An 18118-nucleotide genomic window follows, 5' to 3' on the forward strand; every position below is an offset into this window, starting at 1 on the left:
AAGCAGTACCTAGATTTGAAAGGCTGGAAAATTCCACCTCTCTTCTGAGGATCGGCAATAATGAGCAAGCATTCCTTGTGGATAGGGCTTTGCCTCTACTCAGCATGTCTTTGACATGGGATTTAACCCTATGCTCTGAGCAACCAGAAAAGGTGCAACTGTACACAAGCCAACCCATCATCACACTCCCGTAGACAGACAGGCAAGCCTACTCGAGCTCTAGGGAGCCTGCAGAATGTGTAGGGACAGCTAGAGCGCCTCTATGCCCATGGTCTTAGACTTGGGTCTTGACTACATATTTAATAAGGCCATATTTGCCACCACAACAAGCCAAGGAGGTACCAAGCCCAAACAGAGCTATGAATTTCCTCAAAGGTGACCTGGGTGAAAGAGTTTCCTATGGGAATTCTCACTGAGAGGGAGGTGTATGTAGCTCTGCATCTCTTGGCATATCCCTAAACTGATTCCCTTGATGGGAGGAACAGACCTTTCCTGAGATTGACTAGATGCTATTAATCTAGGTAGAATCCTCACAACCTATCTCAAGGGGGAGGAACTGCAACACAGGGTTCACCTGTCCACCTCCCTGTCACAGCATAATTCCCGGTGGTCTGCTTGCCTAACAGTCTGACATCCTCACTGACTCTGAAAACAAGACCTGGAAGGGCTGCCCACAACCTGAGGGTAACAGGCTGAGTTCTCGGGGGACATGGTTCCGACCACTATTGGTTTAGAGGGCAGCATTGATCTTGTAGATGTGCAACAACCTAACATTATGAATGAAACCAAGCAGGGCTGCAACTAGCAGCTGCTAAGTGTGGGTGAATCCGGTTGTTCTATATTCTCTACTCCAAGACGTATTTAGCTATATCTAGGGACATCTCTCTTCATCACAGTAGTGCATCGTGCTTCTGACTGTGTAGAGACCTGGGAGGCTGCAAGATACTCCTCGATGCACAAGAACTTCCACAGGAGGGAAAAAAATCACACTCAAAATGTAGAGACCAAGTATAGAATCTGCACTAGCTGTTTTCTTCCATGGTAAGGTAAGCGTCATGGTAACATGTTTTAAAAAGTGCTCCTCACGATACGTGAGCTAGTGTAGACATGGAAAACCAAGTTCCCACCTTTTCTTTTCCACTCTGACACACCTAAGCTTAGCTCTAGTGTCTGTGAGCAACAGCTGTTGTCTGTGCGAAGACATCCGTTAAGTTGAACAGGGTATCTGCGTAACTGTCAAACATCTATGGCGGCTCAGCATCTGGTCAAGCCACAAGCCAGTCATCTACCCCCAAGGGGGAAAGCTCTCCCGTGTATGCTTACTTCTAACACTACACCAAATGCTTCCCAGATTTTCAAGCTAGAAACAGAACAATTGCTTCCAGACTGGCCCTATCTCCAACCCTTTCAGATCTGATACCACATGCTTGTTAGACGGACAGACAGCAGTGTGAGGGAGCACTCTATGTGATGACATTATCTCTGTGGTTCAGACCAAGCGTGTGGAGGGGGGTCATGAATCACAGGCAGTGTAATGAGTAGCGACAGGGAAATGTGTTTCCTCCCACATCTTTGGCAAGGGTCTGGGTAACCGCTGGGTTAAAGTGTTCTATGAAGATTCGAGATACCCACACGGCTTAGTTAATACTCTCTGTCCACCCAGGACTGCAGGAAGGCCCTCATGAATCACTAAGGCAGAAAGACTAAGCTTTGCTATTATAGTGTTCATCAATAGGACATGGGCAGTTTCCAGTGATGAATGAACATAAATTAACATAGTTTTCCACTATGTTAATTTGTGTGGACATCAGATTCTAACGTATATCCAAATAGACCTGGTGGCCCTGATCCTACTTCACCCAGGAAGCTGTCCTAGCATGCTCCAGACCAGTTGTAGTTTTTTATAAATCAGGACTGCTATGGCCAAATGATTAGAAAGACTTCTTAAACAGGCCCTATTCCAGCAGTGCACAAATGCTTAACTTTCATGCATAAAGCAGATGTCGGGGACTGGATGCCTTTACCATCCCTTGGGCTAACAGAGGGAATCCTTATCAAGCAAAAATATCCAGGCCCTAATCAAGCATGCAAACCCTATCAGTTTAAGATGCATTTCCACATATCCACCAGGAGAACACAAAACCATTATATGAAAGGCCAAATCAGTTGCCTAATTTGAATATAAAGGGGTCTCCTGGGCAGTGGAGACAATAGCAATTCAGGGTGACCATTGAAAGTCAAAGGATATGTGTCTGGCATTGTATGGATTGCTTGGTGACAGGTTCAGATCTACCTGCAACTCAAGAGCCTGACACAGCATAAAGCCATGTGCTATTCACCCCAGATCCTCCAATGTCCACAGAAGGGACTGGGCACTATAACACTGCCCAGCGTCCCTTGGAGACTTTGGAAGAATGCATAAAAAAAACTGACCACAACCTTTCTCTGGCTTTCAGTCTCTCCCACTTAGGTAGCTGTTACTCTCTCTGAGCTATGAGTTTCTCCCATCCAATTTCTAAGAAAAAACAAGCCCAAATGAATTTAATGTGTAGATGTTTTAAAATGTAAGTGGGGAAAAAAGGTCCTTGGGAATTGAAGACATTTGTGTGTCATTTAGAACTCCTGACTTCAAATACCAGACGCGCACAGTGTGGTCTGAGGGATGATGGGAAAGGAACGATTGGCGCAGGTAGAATCAAGCTCCATTATACACATGCATAAAATTGTCAAATAATGAGATTGTATTTAAAAATTAAAAGGAGAGTTTGGCCCACCAAAAAAATCAAGAAAAATATTTTTCCTGGATCTACGATTCTTAAATAAGAGGGAAGAGAGCTTGTTCAGAGAGTTGTTGTTTTAAATTTGAGAAACAAGTGCATATATATGTATATATATATATACATATATATATGTATATATATATACATATATATACACATATTATATGTATATATATATGACAAGTATGTAAAAGATGAAAATTTGTTTTAAAAATATTAATTCAAACAGAAAGCCTTCAAAGCATATAGGAACTTTTTTCTTTCAAAAATACACTGAATTTGGGGCTTATCCATCAATTCCAAAAAGTACCATTGAGTCAAAGTTAGTGCACAGTGCACTTGCTCTACCACAGACAACATGAGGAGACTATCCAGACTTTCCACGCCACGAGTCACTGATGACGGTGATCCCTGGAGAACTCCTGGGACAGTGATAGCGTTGCTCAGAACACTGTTAAACACTTTGCTTCCCTTGGGCTGCTCGGGAAAGCAGAAAGGAAGTTGACCCCAAGCTGCTGATTATACAGTTAGGTTCATGATCTAGGGGATGGGGCAGCCTTTGGACAGGATCATGAAGTGTGTGCTCTTACCTTTTGTCCCTTCACGCCATGACAGTCACATTTTCCACAGCCAGAACCACCACAATCACCCTGAAGGAAAGAAAGAAATCAAGTTTAAACAGGAGATCACTTTCAAAGTACTGTCAAGATCTGAATGGAGAGCTAGTGAGATGGGTCTGTGGATAAAGGCACTTGCACCAACTCCAAGGACCCACGTGATGGAGGGAGAGAACCCACCCTGGCCAGCTGTCCTCTGTCCTCTGACTAACACGTGTGACGAGGCACAGGTACACACATTTACCCATAATAAATAAATGAACGTAATGTCTAAAAAGATTTGAATTATGACATCAGCATCTTCATCCATTTACAAAAGAAGTCCCCCCCCAGCACCCACCACTTGACCTGGAGGTGAATAACATGGAGTCACACACTTCATAGAGAAATCCCTGGGTCCTAGGGCTCACGGCCTTGGACTCAGTGATACAATGATACATGTGACAAAACTGGCTGTCCTTTGTTAGAGACAGACTCACCTAGGGATTGTGTGAACAGTGTTGCAAGGCAAACAAAGGCTCAGCCTTTTGCTTCACACCTAAGATTACAAGAGAACCAGGGCTCCTTGAGGTGGGCCCCTTGTGTTTCCAGAGACTTGGAGCTCTGTGAAAGACTAGAGAAAGAATCAGGGAATGAGCTGACTTTTATACCCAACTATTTAAACTAAATGAAAGCTTGGATATTCATCTAAAGAAACCTATTACAAACCGAATTTGTGGTTGACTGCATCAGTAAGAGATGGAGGGGAACCTCCTCAAATGCCCAGTGAGAATCTAGCAACCATCATATGTAAAAAAGCATCCCAGCCCCACAGGTATGGACACAAAGTAGAGAGGTTTAACATAACATGCTAAGACAAGATTGAAATCTGGACCCAACCCAGCTTCCGGCACATAAAGTGGCCAAGAAGAGAAAAAACAAAGAATGAGACATAGACTCCACATTTCACAAAGCACTTGGCAGAATCCAAGTTTTAAAACGTTATAGACAGCGATGTGGTGTTAAAAGGGAGGAGAGGACACAGGGTGAACCATTTAGCGAGCTTTATTAGAGGTGCCGTGTCAGCTTGGAAATAAAATTTAGACCCATATTCTGCTTCAGGTGGTAATGGTTCCTTCAAAATAAACGTGTGCTAATAATGGTCCCTGGCTCACAAGAAGCCTGTATTTTTAACAGCATCCTCGAAGTTGCATCACCATGGAGATCCTCTGCCCAAAACAATCCCATCTGGAGATACTTATTTTATGTTAGAGCCCAGCAAGTACCTCCAGGACGGTGAGCTGTTCTTAATTTTATATTTTGTAGATGGGGACACTTGACAGCTATCCAAGTAAAGCCCAGTGGTCAGATCTGTTCCTCTCTCTGACTCACAATCCAGACATTTCAGCCTGTGTTCTCATAGTCCTGCTGACATTTCAAATGTCAGGAGCCTCCCTGTGTTCTGCCTGCTTCTGAATTTGAGTTCCAGTCACCACCAGGGCTAAAGTCATTAGCCTGAGCTTAAGAAGAACCTTCTAGAACACACAGAGAAAAACTCTGAGGGACTTCAGCTGACTTAACTGTCCCCATCTCTGACTACCTCCCCACCCCAACACACACACACACACACACACACACACACACACACACACACACCATGAAATGTTGATTTAGGGTATCATGGGATACCCTGTGCCTTTAACCACAACCTGAGCTTGCTATGGAGCTGTTTTGGGCTGTTTTATCAAAAGTTCCTGGGTAGGAAAGCCCACACTAAGAAAGGAGGTTACTAATTAATCAACCAGAGGCATGTCACCCATTACTGGATCTGTCTAGGCTTCGGGGTCATGGACACTAGAAGGTATGCAATTGCAAGTCTCCTGAGGGTGGCAGGCATTCCTCCTTGTTGGTGTCAGCCATTCCCTATATATAGCTACTGCTTTGAAGCAAGAGCCGTTCAGCCCATGTGATAGCGTCTGTAGGGCTTCGCCTTTTCCCCCATTGATTTCACTCAGAGAAACGAGCCCAACAAGAGACTCCAGGAGCTGCAGGGTCTGTGTGAGAAATGGCTCCCAATCATCCACATTTAGCAGACTCAACAACAGCCTCTGGTTGCCATATTTCCTCTGTGAAAGCCAAGGGCAGTTCCTTTGAAATATCACATTTGAAGAGAAGCTAAAGACAGCTGTGTGGTGAGGCTGGAACTTTCTGTCTGCAGCTCCTGGCATCTAGGAAGCTCAATTCCATTCACCCTGAAGGAAGCCTTCTAATCAATTTCCCAGAGTTGTTCCAATGCCCATCAGTGGATTACATAAGTACAAGAGACATCCCAATCCCTGCCCTGGGCAGAGACAGTGAAGGCCAAGGCTTACAATACAGAAGCCCGGAGGGGTGTGTAACTAATAGGCATCTTGGCTGGGACCTACTCCAGGTCTTAAGAAACTCTTGACAGAATCTAGAACCAAACCAAAGAGATAGAGCACACCCTCCTCCCACAGCATAGACACAAAAATATCTGATTCCAGAGACAACACATCTATCTTTATTGACATATGAAATCTTTCTCAATTTTAGGCATACAGGAAATCTTATTACCAAGTGCTGGTCCCCAGAAAGCAATTCAGAAGAGTTGATTGTTCTAATATCATCTAAATTATGATCTATCTGCTTTTCAGAAAGTTAAAAAAAAAAAAAAAAAACAAAAAAAAATGTTTGGAGGTGGGGGGTGGAGACAGGATCTCATTATATAAGTGAGGCTGGCCTAGAACTCTAAATCCTCTTGCGTCGCCTTCTTGGTGCTGGCTGGCATTGCAGGCAAAAGACCACCAACCCAACCAAGAGACGAACTGAAGACCACGCTTTCCATGGGTGTCATATTCTGGTTGACCTTACATCTTATGTAAATGACTTGATTGGAAACAAACATCAGGTTTTAGAAAAACAACCACAAATTCTGTGGTGCTTGTTGACTTTGTTACGTAGGATTAAGGCTGAAATGTCTCTATTCTGGTCCTTAATGATTTACATTTTTATAAAGTGGCCCGACACAGGGGCGTGTCCTGCTGCACTCCGGGACACAGAGGGAAAACCAGTACAGGTAGGATGGTGAGACCCTGTCCTGACAGATTGACATTTACTTCTGAAATAACTAATTAAAACAGGAGCCTTTGTTCACAGTCCTTTCTGTGAATGGTAACCTGCCATGACTTGATGACTTGCACAGGTTTGAGGTTGTTGGGGACTTCACATGAGAATGGTTGTGTCACAAACTTCATGACTTCCTGAGGCCCCTCAGCACAATGGAAAGTTGCATGCAGTTTGCAAGCCCAGCGGTGCCCCCTTTGGCTCCAGATCTGAAGGACTTTACAAGGCCTGCTCATTCTTCTCCATGTCTGGAGCACACTGGGTCGGTCCCATCTACCAGCTCCCAGCCCCATCTGTTTCAGATTCTAGAACGGGAACTGGAACATTCTGTGAATTGCACAGTCCCTTCCCCTCCTAGGGTCAATTGGATTAGCTAAGTCCTGTTCTCTCTTCCCATGAGATACAGGCAGGAGGAAGTGGGTCAGGAATGCTGCCCACTTGAGCCCTGGAATGTGGCCGCATAACCTCAAAGGTCAAACCATATGAGACTTAGTCTCTCTCACAGAAGTCGACCATCCACAGACTAGAGAGTAGAGAACCCAACTCCACAGAGGAAAGCACCACAGAGGGCTTTTGAACTCACAACAATAACAACAGTAAGTTTTCAGAACTGGAGGGAACTGAATGAAAACCACGTCACTTCCGAAAGTCCTGTCCACCACACCCACCAGACCCACCATGCAGCTAGAAATGGGAGCATGAAAAGATCTCTACATGGAAGCAGGCAGGAGAGCAAACTGCTTTTCCCAAGTCCTGTGTCGTGGTTTGAATGACATCTTCCTTGGGCTCAGGTATTTGAATATGTAGTCTCCAGTTGATGGCGCTGTGTCGGCAGGGCATGGAGCCCATTAGGAGTCAGGGCCATGAGGAAGGAAGTGGGTCACTAAGGGTGGGCCATGAGACTTGAGAGCTCAGCTAAACTTCTTTCTCTGTATTTCTCGTTCCACCACAGTGTGAAGCAAATGCACACCTCTGGCACCGAGGAGCCATGTGCTACCATGCTCTCTTCACGGTGGATTCAAAATGTGAGCCAGGGTACACCCTTTCTCTCTTTAAGTTGCTTCCTGTCTTGTATTTGGTCATAGTAACAAGACTGTAACCAGTACTACCTCCAGTCCCCCTTTAGACATGGACACACACAAGGCTCCAATAGCAGAGGCAACATTAAACAGAAACAGAAGGCACAATACTGAAGAAATGCGGAAAATCCCCAAACCAAATACCTTTTATATTCTCTATCTCTGCAAACCTCTCGGACAGATTAAACCCCTTGTACTAGTGAAACTCTCTCACACACTCCCATCAAGGTTCCCGGAAAGTAGAACCACCAGCCATGATGGCATAAACTATGGTAGGTTGACAACTTCACAGTGCACAGTGTTCCTGCCAAAGAAGGTAGGCGAGAGAGATGGAGGCCAATTGCCTTCAGCGAAATGAAGACTCTTCCAGGTTGTCTCTGAACTTAAGACATCACTGCAGACTCCACGTGACAGACCAGTGACAAGATGCTCGCTGTGTCAGAGCACCCTGTGAGCGAGGCGGAGCACTTGTCAGTGCTACGCTACCACATAGAGGGATGATCTGCCCTGTAGATTCCCTAGCCGTGACATGTGCGCTATCAAGAGTCAGCCTTGGAAGGAGCACACAGGATGTCCCTGCGTTTCTGACGTTCCCTTGCTGCTGATGGTGATGGACACTAAACATCCGCTAGAACAATTTTTATGTGTTTCCCATTCCTCCAAATAGGGACATGTGGAGCTCTGTAAAGCCTCAACAGCTTATCTTTCAGATTCGTTCTCACATTCCCTATCCTGTGCAAAATGTCAAAATACGTTCCTAGGGGATATCGCTAGCCTGCTGTACTTCCTGCCATGGCACTTCCTCAGGGGTCTTCAGAATAATTTACTTACCCAACCAAAGAAATATGTGAAGAGGAAAAAATGCATTTCCGGGCTGCTGGAGCAAAACTAAAAGCATACACCAAAAAAGGATGAATGGCGAGCTGCCCCTTCATGCGCTCCGGGTGCTGTGGTCAGGGGATGCAACCCTGTACAAAAGTGGCAATGTCCATAGAATGTCTCCTCAACTGTATAGAACTAGAAAATTAATATGACTAAATAGAGATCACAATATAGAGTCAAATATCACAGCCTAAATAATAACTGTTTAAAACATTAGATTTGAGTCAGCTTTCACAGGCTTGTAGTACCAGTTAATTGGGAAGCTGGGGCAGATGGATTCCACGTTCAGAGTCTGCCTGGGTCAACAGTGAGCTCAAGGTCAACCTGAACAATTTAGGGAGATTCTGTCTCAAAACAAAAGGTAAGGGAGGGTCAGAAGTATAGGTCACTGGTGCTTGCTAAGTTCATGCTGAGCCCCCAGCTCTCTGCCTCCAAAAAACAAACCAAAAACTGACTTTTGCACAGCATTTTTGAACTTCCAAAAAATAAGCCTGGTTGATTTCAAGGTAAAAGATTGTCCCTGCAGTCTAAGGGGCTCACACCCGCCATCGCCTGCACTTATATCATTATTTTATAACTTTGTTTTGCTTTTTAAGACAAAAAAACACTCCCAGGAGATGTGAAAACCGTTCTTTATCTTCATTCAACTGAATGGAGAATTTAGCTCAGTGAAATATCATTTCTGTGTCTTTTGATAATGGAATGCAGACACAGAACAACCATTACTACCCTGTAAACTTACAAAATAACTCTGCTCCAGTTTGAAAACAACTACAAGCGTTGATACATTCTTGGCAAAACATAAAATTAAAAATTAGCAAACCAGTTGAATTTCTAATGTTCAGCTCCTCTCTCCTACTTCCCCACACCCCCAATAATACGACTAAGGCCTAGCCTGCACCATTTATGACCCATCTGCTTCTCATTTTGAGATGGAGTTGCAGAACCCATGTGGGCTCTCACCAACACCACAGGCTGCGGAGGCGAGGGTGTCGACTTGGCTTCGAGTCCTACCAACATGTGACCACACTTCCTGTCCTACTTTGGTCCCATCATGCAACTCTGGTGACTCATTTTCATTGCTTTTTCTTCCTCCCACTGGATGGGGGCGGGCATCAAATGTTCTTGCTGGGGAAGAGGACACCCCAGAGGGAACACATAATGAAGCCCAGCGCCTCGTCTCCAGCATAGTCTTTCTCCAGCTGCAGACAGATGGGGCTATAATTAGATGTCATGTGACAGTGGACATTGGATAGCCACATGCATGATGAGTTGGTGAGTGGGTATGCCCATGGGGACCCAAGGTGGACATGACCTAGAGAGATGCGTCCCATGACTCTGAGTCACCAGCCAGGGACAGAGAGATGGACCCAGCAAGTCCCTACTTTCAGATAGAACTCATCCTTCACTCTACTACTCCCAGCGGCCCATGTCCCTGCATGCTCTTCTCACTGGTCCATGAGGTCAGGACACTTCCTCTTCCCCTCCCAATCCTATAGCCATTGAAAGACCATCAACACATGTCTGAACGTGAAGATTTCCCAGATGTCCTTGAAGAGAGAGCAAATTTACACAGCCAGGCATGAAGAGATGGAGGACAGCTATCTCCTCCATCTTGGGGATGATGACCAAGTTTGTTCCCGTTCTTCTCTTCCTCTCCCCTTCCTCTCGGTTTCCTTTCCCTCCTCCCCCTCCCTATCTCTTCCTTGCTCCATCCACACCTCTAGCTTCCTGTCCTGCTTCAGCCCTTGAATTCAGACACCTACCATCACTTCTTACATCTGACCTTCAGATCAAATCCCACCATCTTTCTGGGGATGTACTTCAGAGAGATCCCTAAAGGGTCATGTGTGGAATCTGGGAGCTCTTGGGGAATTCCTGATGCCTTTTCTTATCTCTGTGACCCAGGGCACTCTCTGTGCATTCTTACACTACAGGAACCCATTCCAAGCCCAAGGTCTGGTTTAACTCTACACCAAGCCAATCATATACACCCTACAGCTCTGTTCAGAGTTCCGATTTCCCATCGTCAGGGCCATCTTTCAACACCTTTCTCTGGGAGACTACAGAGAGCCGCAACAGAGCAGAAGAGTTCTCTTCCCGCACAATGTGAGTTCGCAGAAACAATGTATCATTTATCCTTCCGCATTCCACAGGCTGAGCCTTTAAGGAGCCCTAGTTTGTAGCAAACTGAAAAGGGGGAAGAAAGAAGCCTAAGTGACTAGGGAAAAATTTCAGGAATGATTGACTCGCGGCTCAAAAAGAAGGATTCATGAAGCCAGTGACTGGAGTAACCCACTGTCATTCACTGAACGATTAAATATTTTAAATCATGCTGATAATGTGTCATTTACTACTCTGGTGTAAAGAGAGTGGAGGGGAAGCAAGACAGAGAAACCAACACAAGCTTCAGTATATCCCATTTCACAACAGATGATAAAAGGTTCCATCCTCTTATTCAGTAATCCTATTGTCAATTACTGTTTACACTGTCATCAAATCCATGTGACAATTTTTCATTCTGCTTGCCGTACAGAGTGGCTCATACTCGCCTCATTATTAAGGCTTGTTTAATTCGTCATTATGTTTACCTACACGAGGAAAAACAAAGACTTTCATGCCTGGAGTAACACTGATTTGTTCTAATTCCCAAGCTGCATCCCAGTCCATCCTGCCAACCTGAAATCCAACAAGAGTCAGGCCTACAAATGAGGATAGAGGAAAGCCACAAATTGTTCCCTGTTCTGTGGAAGACTGAGGACAGCAGTCCTCTCCCTCCTGTCAAAAGGAAGGAGAAGGATGTGTATGAAACTAGTACCTCCAGGGGCAATCACTGCATCATAACATGGAATCTTTGAAAGGAAGGCAGAAGTGAGTGCCTTTTGTGGGGGACACCGTGTGTGGCCACAGGGCACCTGTATATGGTTCATGGAGATAGCAGGGTCACAGAGCTATGAGCCAGAGTCTAGGATAGCAAATGAGGACATTCCAACAGGAAGAAGTGTTATAAACCATATGTGGGGATAAGAATGCGCATGGTCCGATGAGAGGCAGAGAACCTCAAAGAGAAATGGCTAGGAACACATAGTAGTGGTGATCTAGGCACATGGGGAATGTGGCTGCCATTTTGATGTGAGTTTCCTGCTCCAGGATGGAAAATCCGGAGGATAGCAGAAGGCTGCTCAAATCTTTTTATATACAAGCAGGTCTTGGTTCAAGATCTGTTACTTCCCAATCCCAGTGGGACTACAAAATGTCCGCCTATGTAGCCAGGGAGGCCTTTCACCTTGCTTGTCTGGTGTGAGGCATGTTTTAGAGAAAAATTTAGACTAATCCCACCCAGCGAGGAGGGAGCCCAAATGTAAGAGAATTCCTGTCCAGGCTCACTTTTAATCAGTTTTTCAATTTAGAAATGGAAAAAAAAATTGCACCCTTTCTATGTGACAGCCGCTAAAATGAAACACAAGCCTTGGAAGCATCGTCTGATTTGTATCTTTAAAGTCGTGCTTGAAAACTCAGACAAAATGTAAACAGAAAGTGCATGTCATAAGTGCAGCCGGATCACAAACACGCACAGAGACAGTGGAGCCCTGTCGGGGTATTTGATAAGCGGCAGTCGTTCCATCTGGAAGACTTCTCTGAGACATGCTTCTCGGGCACACATCAGTGTGAACAGTATGAAACAAAAACCCTCCTAAGTATATGGAGGGTAATGGTTGGTACACCCCAACTGCTACTGTGTAGACCATAAATGGCACTTTCAAAAGAGCTACCTAAAACATTGCACATTTATGGTCAGACAAGAAAAATGAGAGAAACCACAGCCGAGAAGCAACCGCCGTCGGTCAAAGCTGTGGTTTCTCAGTTGTGCCCCACGGTGACAGTGGTACTGTGGTGGATGGTGCCGTGTGGTACCTGTGGGGTTTCCTCAGTCAGCTGCACAGTGAGGTGCTTGCCAGACCACACGTCCCTGGGGACCCCAGGACAGACTGATCCTCCCAAGACATGAGAAACCCACACTGACTCTCAGTAGCTCCCACCAGACAGGCTGTCATTCATCAACAGAAGGCTATGTAACTATAGAACTGTGTCGTTGCATCTTAAAGCCTGTCATTTCCAAGGGAAGTTAAGAAAAATATTTACCAGAGTTAAATCATTCATAATTTATTATGAAAGTAAATATGGAGTAGAATGGCTTTTCAGTCAGTGGCTCTGACTCCCACTTTAAAGTTTACCTGAAAATAGAGCTAAGTCCAGTTCCCTGGTCTTTAACCAGAGCCAGAGAGAGAGAGAGAGAGAGAGAGAGAGAGAGAGAGAGAGAGAGAGAGCTCTTTTGCTCTTCTCATTTACACCCTTAAATTCCCAGGTCCGCTGAGGTTCATTTTAGGAGATCTATAGAAATAAAAATATGTATGACGTAAATGCAAAGCTGTTATACAGAATATATTAACATCTAGAAAGTTCTACAGAACCTTTGCTACCTCTGTGTGATTAGAAAGCTTGAATCAAACAAATACATCCTGCAAGCCAAGATGAGATGGGCAATTTTTTTTTAAATTACATTTAAATGATAAAATATACTTTGAATATTTTTTTAAAAACAATCTCTTTTCCCTTCTGTGTCTTATAGCCTGGGGTTACCGGGCAATATGTCTCAGGTAATAACCAGCTAGTTGTTCCAGCTTTTGGCATTACTCAGGATGTACTAGAGGGTACATCCACAACCTGTTTGTAGACTCCCTATCGACTCAGGTCAGGGACACTCCTGCAGACCCCACCCATCTTTTCCAACCCTGTCATCATATCCTGTCCACTAAGGACAGGCCCAGAACTGGGCACTGAAGGCCCCACGTCCTAAAGTGTGCAGAGCTCTGAAGACAGGTGAGGCTGGGGGCTGAGAAACAGTGTGAAGATGCTTAAAGCCAGTGAGCAGCATTAAAAATGACTCAAACAGTAATGGTTTTGTAGTGTATATTTCGCTGCAATAACTAAGAATGACAGAACATTTTTTTCCTCTCTCTCTCAAATTCCCGGAACACTTCTTAAGGTCTCAATGTTCCGCCAGCAAAGCTTACAGCTGGGGACTAGAAAAGTCAATCTCCTCCCTCCCCAAAGAGATACACACACACACACACACACACACACACACACACACACACACACACGACTGCTGGCTTGAAGCCCCTCCCACCCATCACATCCTGCTAGAGATGGGTGTCTCAGCCAGAGAGGGCGGCCAAATGCATGGCTGTTGCATAATTTTGAATTCCCTAAAGAAAACTTTGATTTTGCTTCCTCTTGCCTTCAGACTCGAGGACTTGTCGCTCTATCTTCTGCCACAATCTTTCTAGTCCTTAGGTGTCCCTCCACTTCCTCATAGATCACGTAGGACCTCCTGTTCACAGGACAGAAGGTACAAGATGCCCAGTTTAAGTCACTTTGAAAGCAAGAGCATGTTCTGCTGGCAACAATAACAACAACCACAACAATAGATGTCTTAAACACTTTCAACACGCAGCAGGGACATGAATCTGAACAGGGGTTCCTGGCATGCAGAGAGCATCTTCTGAGAACCACTTCCTGTGAGGTTTCTGGGAGAGTCCCCACCATGGCTGGTGGCTGGAGTAAAGGAAGCCAGCACAGAGGCATCTGGGTGCTTGCCCAGACTTTAGCCCCTAACAAATCCTGCTTCTTCTCCAGCAACTGTGCCTGTCATGTAACAGAAAGGCCCAACTTTCTAAACAAAACCTCTGGGCCTTCCATAGAGGCCAGGACCATGGAAGGACAGTACAGGGCAGATGGGCCTCCGTAGTCCAGCTGTGCAAAGGCGGGAAGCCAGGAAACACAGAATTCTGTTTAAAGAAATCCAAAAGGCCTAGAGCACACAAGCCCTGTTCTGCATCTAAGAGACTGTAACCAGAACTTTTAGAACACAAGAGAGGAAGGAAAGAAGTGAGGTTGTCAGCACCTCGTCTGTGCTTTTGACACAGGTTCTCATGGAACTGTCCAACCAACAGGAGGAATTCCTGTGGTCACTAAGGTGCAGTTGGGGACACTGAGATCTGGGGGCATCTCCATACAGTCCAGGAAGAGAAGCATTGACTGCACCCTGCCTAAGCCAAGACCTCTGACTCCACTCTCAGATGCTGCCTCTGCAAAAAGCATTTCTAACCTTTCACCTTCCCAGTAACCACCAGAAGAGGCATGAGGCTGTTAAAGAATGAGGCCATTGGAGAGAAGCAACTGGGCGAACCCATTCACAGCCAAAACGGGTCAGAAACAAAAGGAAATCTCACAAGCCCCTTGTACATGTGTACATTAACTCGGGATGTCCATGGTCTTCCTTGCACTTCCCCCTGTTCATTTTCTTATATGGTCTTTTAAGATAGGGTCTCATTCTGTAGCCCAGCCTGTCCAGGGAAGTCTCAACCTTCAATTCACAGCCAGCCTCCAGCCTCAGCCTCCCAAGTGTTGAGATTGCAGATGTGCACCCCCACACCCAGTCTCTTCCTTTGCTCTTAATTCTTGACTTTATTTAGACAAAATTACAAAGATAAAAACATCAGAGGGGCCCTGCCTCCCACTAGCCTGCTACTGTATGGGAGGAAAATGCAAGAGAAAAAGTCTGAGCCCAGCCCATCCCCCCATCCCCGGTGCACACTGCGGAAGGAAAGTCCAGACAATGCACCAGGGAAGCACACGCCTGCCGGCCTGCTGTGCTCATTATACCCCCGCCTGGAATTTCCAGGTCAAGGTCTATGGTTCCCACTGCCCTGATCCACTGCCCTTTCCAGATTCTCCTTTGTGATGCCCTTCCTGCTGAGGCTGAGTGACCAACTCAATACTTAACTGCCAACACGGCACAGTCATCCAACACGTTGCCTGTGAGGCAGGATTCTGGCACGGACCCCGGGGAACCTGGAGAGTTAGAGAGATGCCGGGAGCTGGACTTTCCAATTGAGAACCTGAACTTTGGTCAAGTAAACCCAACTGGCCCCCAGCAGGATAATTCTAGTTACTGGACCCAGCATTCCACAAGCATTCCTGGAAAACTTCCACACAACAGAAAGCATAAAGATTAAACCAGGGGCTGGAGAGATGGCTCAGCAGTTAAGAGCACTGACTGCTCTTCCAGAGGTCCTGAGTTCAATTCCCAGCAACCACATGGTGGCTCACAAACATCTGTCCTGGGATCTGATGCCCTCTTCTGGTGTGTCTGAAGACAGCAACAGTGTACTCATATACATAAAATAAATAAATCTTATAAAACAAACAAACAAACAAACAAACAAAAGATTAAACCAGAACTTTTAGAACATAACAACTCTCTTATGTTGTGTTGTTCTCTTCCCATTCCCAGAGAGGATAAGCCACCGGAGACAGCAAAAGGTCTTTTGTGAACTTAAGGTGTTCTTGACCTCCAGGGATGATGTCATACCCTCAACGCAATATGGTAAAATTACAAATATGAATTCAGAAAGGAAGCATCACATGCAACATGAGGGAAGGACCTCAGGTTACTGAGGAAGGGCCTGTTCCATGTCAATCCAGGGCAAGAAAATCATGGGGAAACCCCATCACTGTGTCCAGTCTCAGACACACCTGAGCATGAGCAGGCTCTGCATCCGGGCACAGGGACATGTGAACCCTGTCAGACCCAGGTATGAACAGAACAAGCTCCTCCTTGCCTTTATCACCAAAATGGAGTCGATGTATTTTCTAAAGGGACGGAATGGATGAGAACTTTAACCCTTTGTGGTCATAACATATTTGGTTGTGTCTCCTTACACAACCATGCACTAATAGAAACCAGACCTCACACTGAGTGCTGTGCTAGCTGCTACTCGGCCTGTTAGGGTTATTTTATAAACTAAGGAAGGTCAAGCCATCCATGTTGTGGCCAAAGATAGCCAAATTATTATTATAAATTTTTAAATTTTTGAAATTAAACAGTTAAATGTTTAATAATAATAATAATAATAATTTAAAAAGTAGGCCAGGAGTTCTCTTCAGAGCCAGTGCTCTGCAGAGTTCCGAGCACCCTCATCCCTGTCACTCTTTGGCAGGCTCAGTGGCTCAGCAGTTGTATTCCCAGTTGTTTAGAATGAGTGGAGGGCTCGACAGGGAGCTAAAGTCCAGACCTCCCCAGCCCTGGCCAGACCTTTGCAGTAGGTCTTCCAATCAGTTTATAGGAGTGTGGGTTAGTTGGTTCTAAATTAAACTCTACCAGTGCTGGGCCTTTGTTGTGGGATGGACAAACAGACAGATCACCCAAAAAGTAACGAGCTTCATCCATGTTTGCCCTCGTCTCTGAGGAACAGGATCACTCTTCCCATCCCCAGAGTGACCTAGAATTCCCACCTGCAGCCACTTCAGCAGATGCCATTCACGGCTTAAGGATGTCAGGCATCATCCCATGCACGATGCTTTCAACCCTTCTATGTTAGCCAAAGTTCCTTCCCTCCTCTTCCATCTCCTCCTCATTTCTTCCTTCCTTCCCCCAGCACTCAGAGGCTGACAAGTCATCACCCTCCTGACCTAGTGAAGCAACAAGCCTGGAATCTCTGCATATCCCCTGAGCCGCATGAGTCAGGGAGCACGGCCTCTTGGCCTCTGCCACATCTTGCTACATACACTTTTTCCATCATCTCCCTTGTGTTTTAATACTTGTCTTCCCTTCCTCATCTATTGCTGGGTAACCAGTGTGTGTTCCGATGCTAACTTAAGTATGCCCCAGAGCTCAGGAAAGTGCTGGGCTTCGGGGAATGGTGTCACTGCCGCTGACCAGGACTGCTCAGAGATCTTCTCGTTCCTTTCTCAGATCTCATCTATGTCCCTAATGCTTAAATTTAAGTGTTACTATCTGAAGAGGGAGTGTCAGCTCACCTTCACTCAGCCAAATGAGATGAGAAAGTAGAAGAAAGCCACAGAAAGAGCCTAAGAAGGAAGTCAGCTACAATTAATAATCCACCCCACATAAAGACAACATCGGAACAAGGCCAAGAGTCTGGTCTCGGTAATTAAAAGTGAGAAGGTAATCCATGCTTTACAAAGCAGAGAAGCAGGAACAGCCCTAACTGAAGCTGAGTGCAGTTCTGGATCATGTTCACACTCTGGCTTCAGAGTCTTAAAGTTCAGAGCCTCCAATGAAGCAGAGCTCACCCTCCTCGCTCCACACAGAGGTCCCACCCTAGGGCAGGTGGGACATTAGGCACCGCCATGAGTCAGGGAGCCTTGCAATAACAAGGACAACATCTCAACATAGTGACTACAGCCTTGCATCCCTGGCTTTCAGGAAGGAGATTGCCTTCTTGCAAGCCCCATGTCCTTGAGTAGCCATCCAGGAAATGTGAGGACTCATGTAGACTGTGTGTATCCATGACTGTGTGTATTTGGACTTAGTAGGTCCAAAGCTGGGAACTTGGGAACTGCTGACAGGAGACAGTGAATTCCTGAGGACAACAGGACAAACTTTCATTACCATCTCAGCAAAGCAGGCTTTATGATCAGAGGAGTGGATATTGAAGGAGGTTAGTTCCAGTAAACATCCTAGACACACTGGGGGCCTAGAAGGGCCTCTGGCTCAATCATTTACAGGCATTGTTACTGACGAGCCCATGTGGCCACCTCAGGGAGA

At 45.6% G+C, this 18118-nt stretch overlaps 1 protein-coding gene across 2 annotated transcripts in view; it reads right to left on the reverse strand.

Moving 5' to 3' along the window:
• The window catches only part of Col4a1 (collagen type IV alpha 1 chain), a 119398-nt gene that overhangs the window by 68714 nt on the left and 32566 nt on the right, over positions 1 to 18118 (reverse strand). For both annotated transcript variants that reach the window (XM_034520011.2, XM_076913798.1), the window contains exon 2: positions 3371 to 3430. In XM_034520011.2, the coding sequence (XP_034375902.1) occupies positions 3371 to 3430 (60 nt within the window). The remainder of the gene's footprint in view (positions 1 to 3370; positions 3431 to 18118) is intronic.

The sequence above is a fragment of the Arvicanthis niloticus genome, chromosome 16 (assembly GCF_011762505.2).
Source record: "Arvicanthis niloticus isolate mArvNil1 chromosome 16, mArvNil1.pat.X, whole genome shotgun sequence".
NCBI lineage: Eukaryota > Metazoa > Chordata > Mammalia > Rodentia > Muridae > Arvicanthis > Arvicanthis niloticus.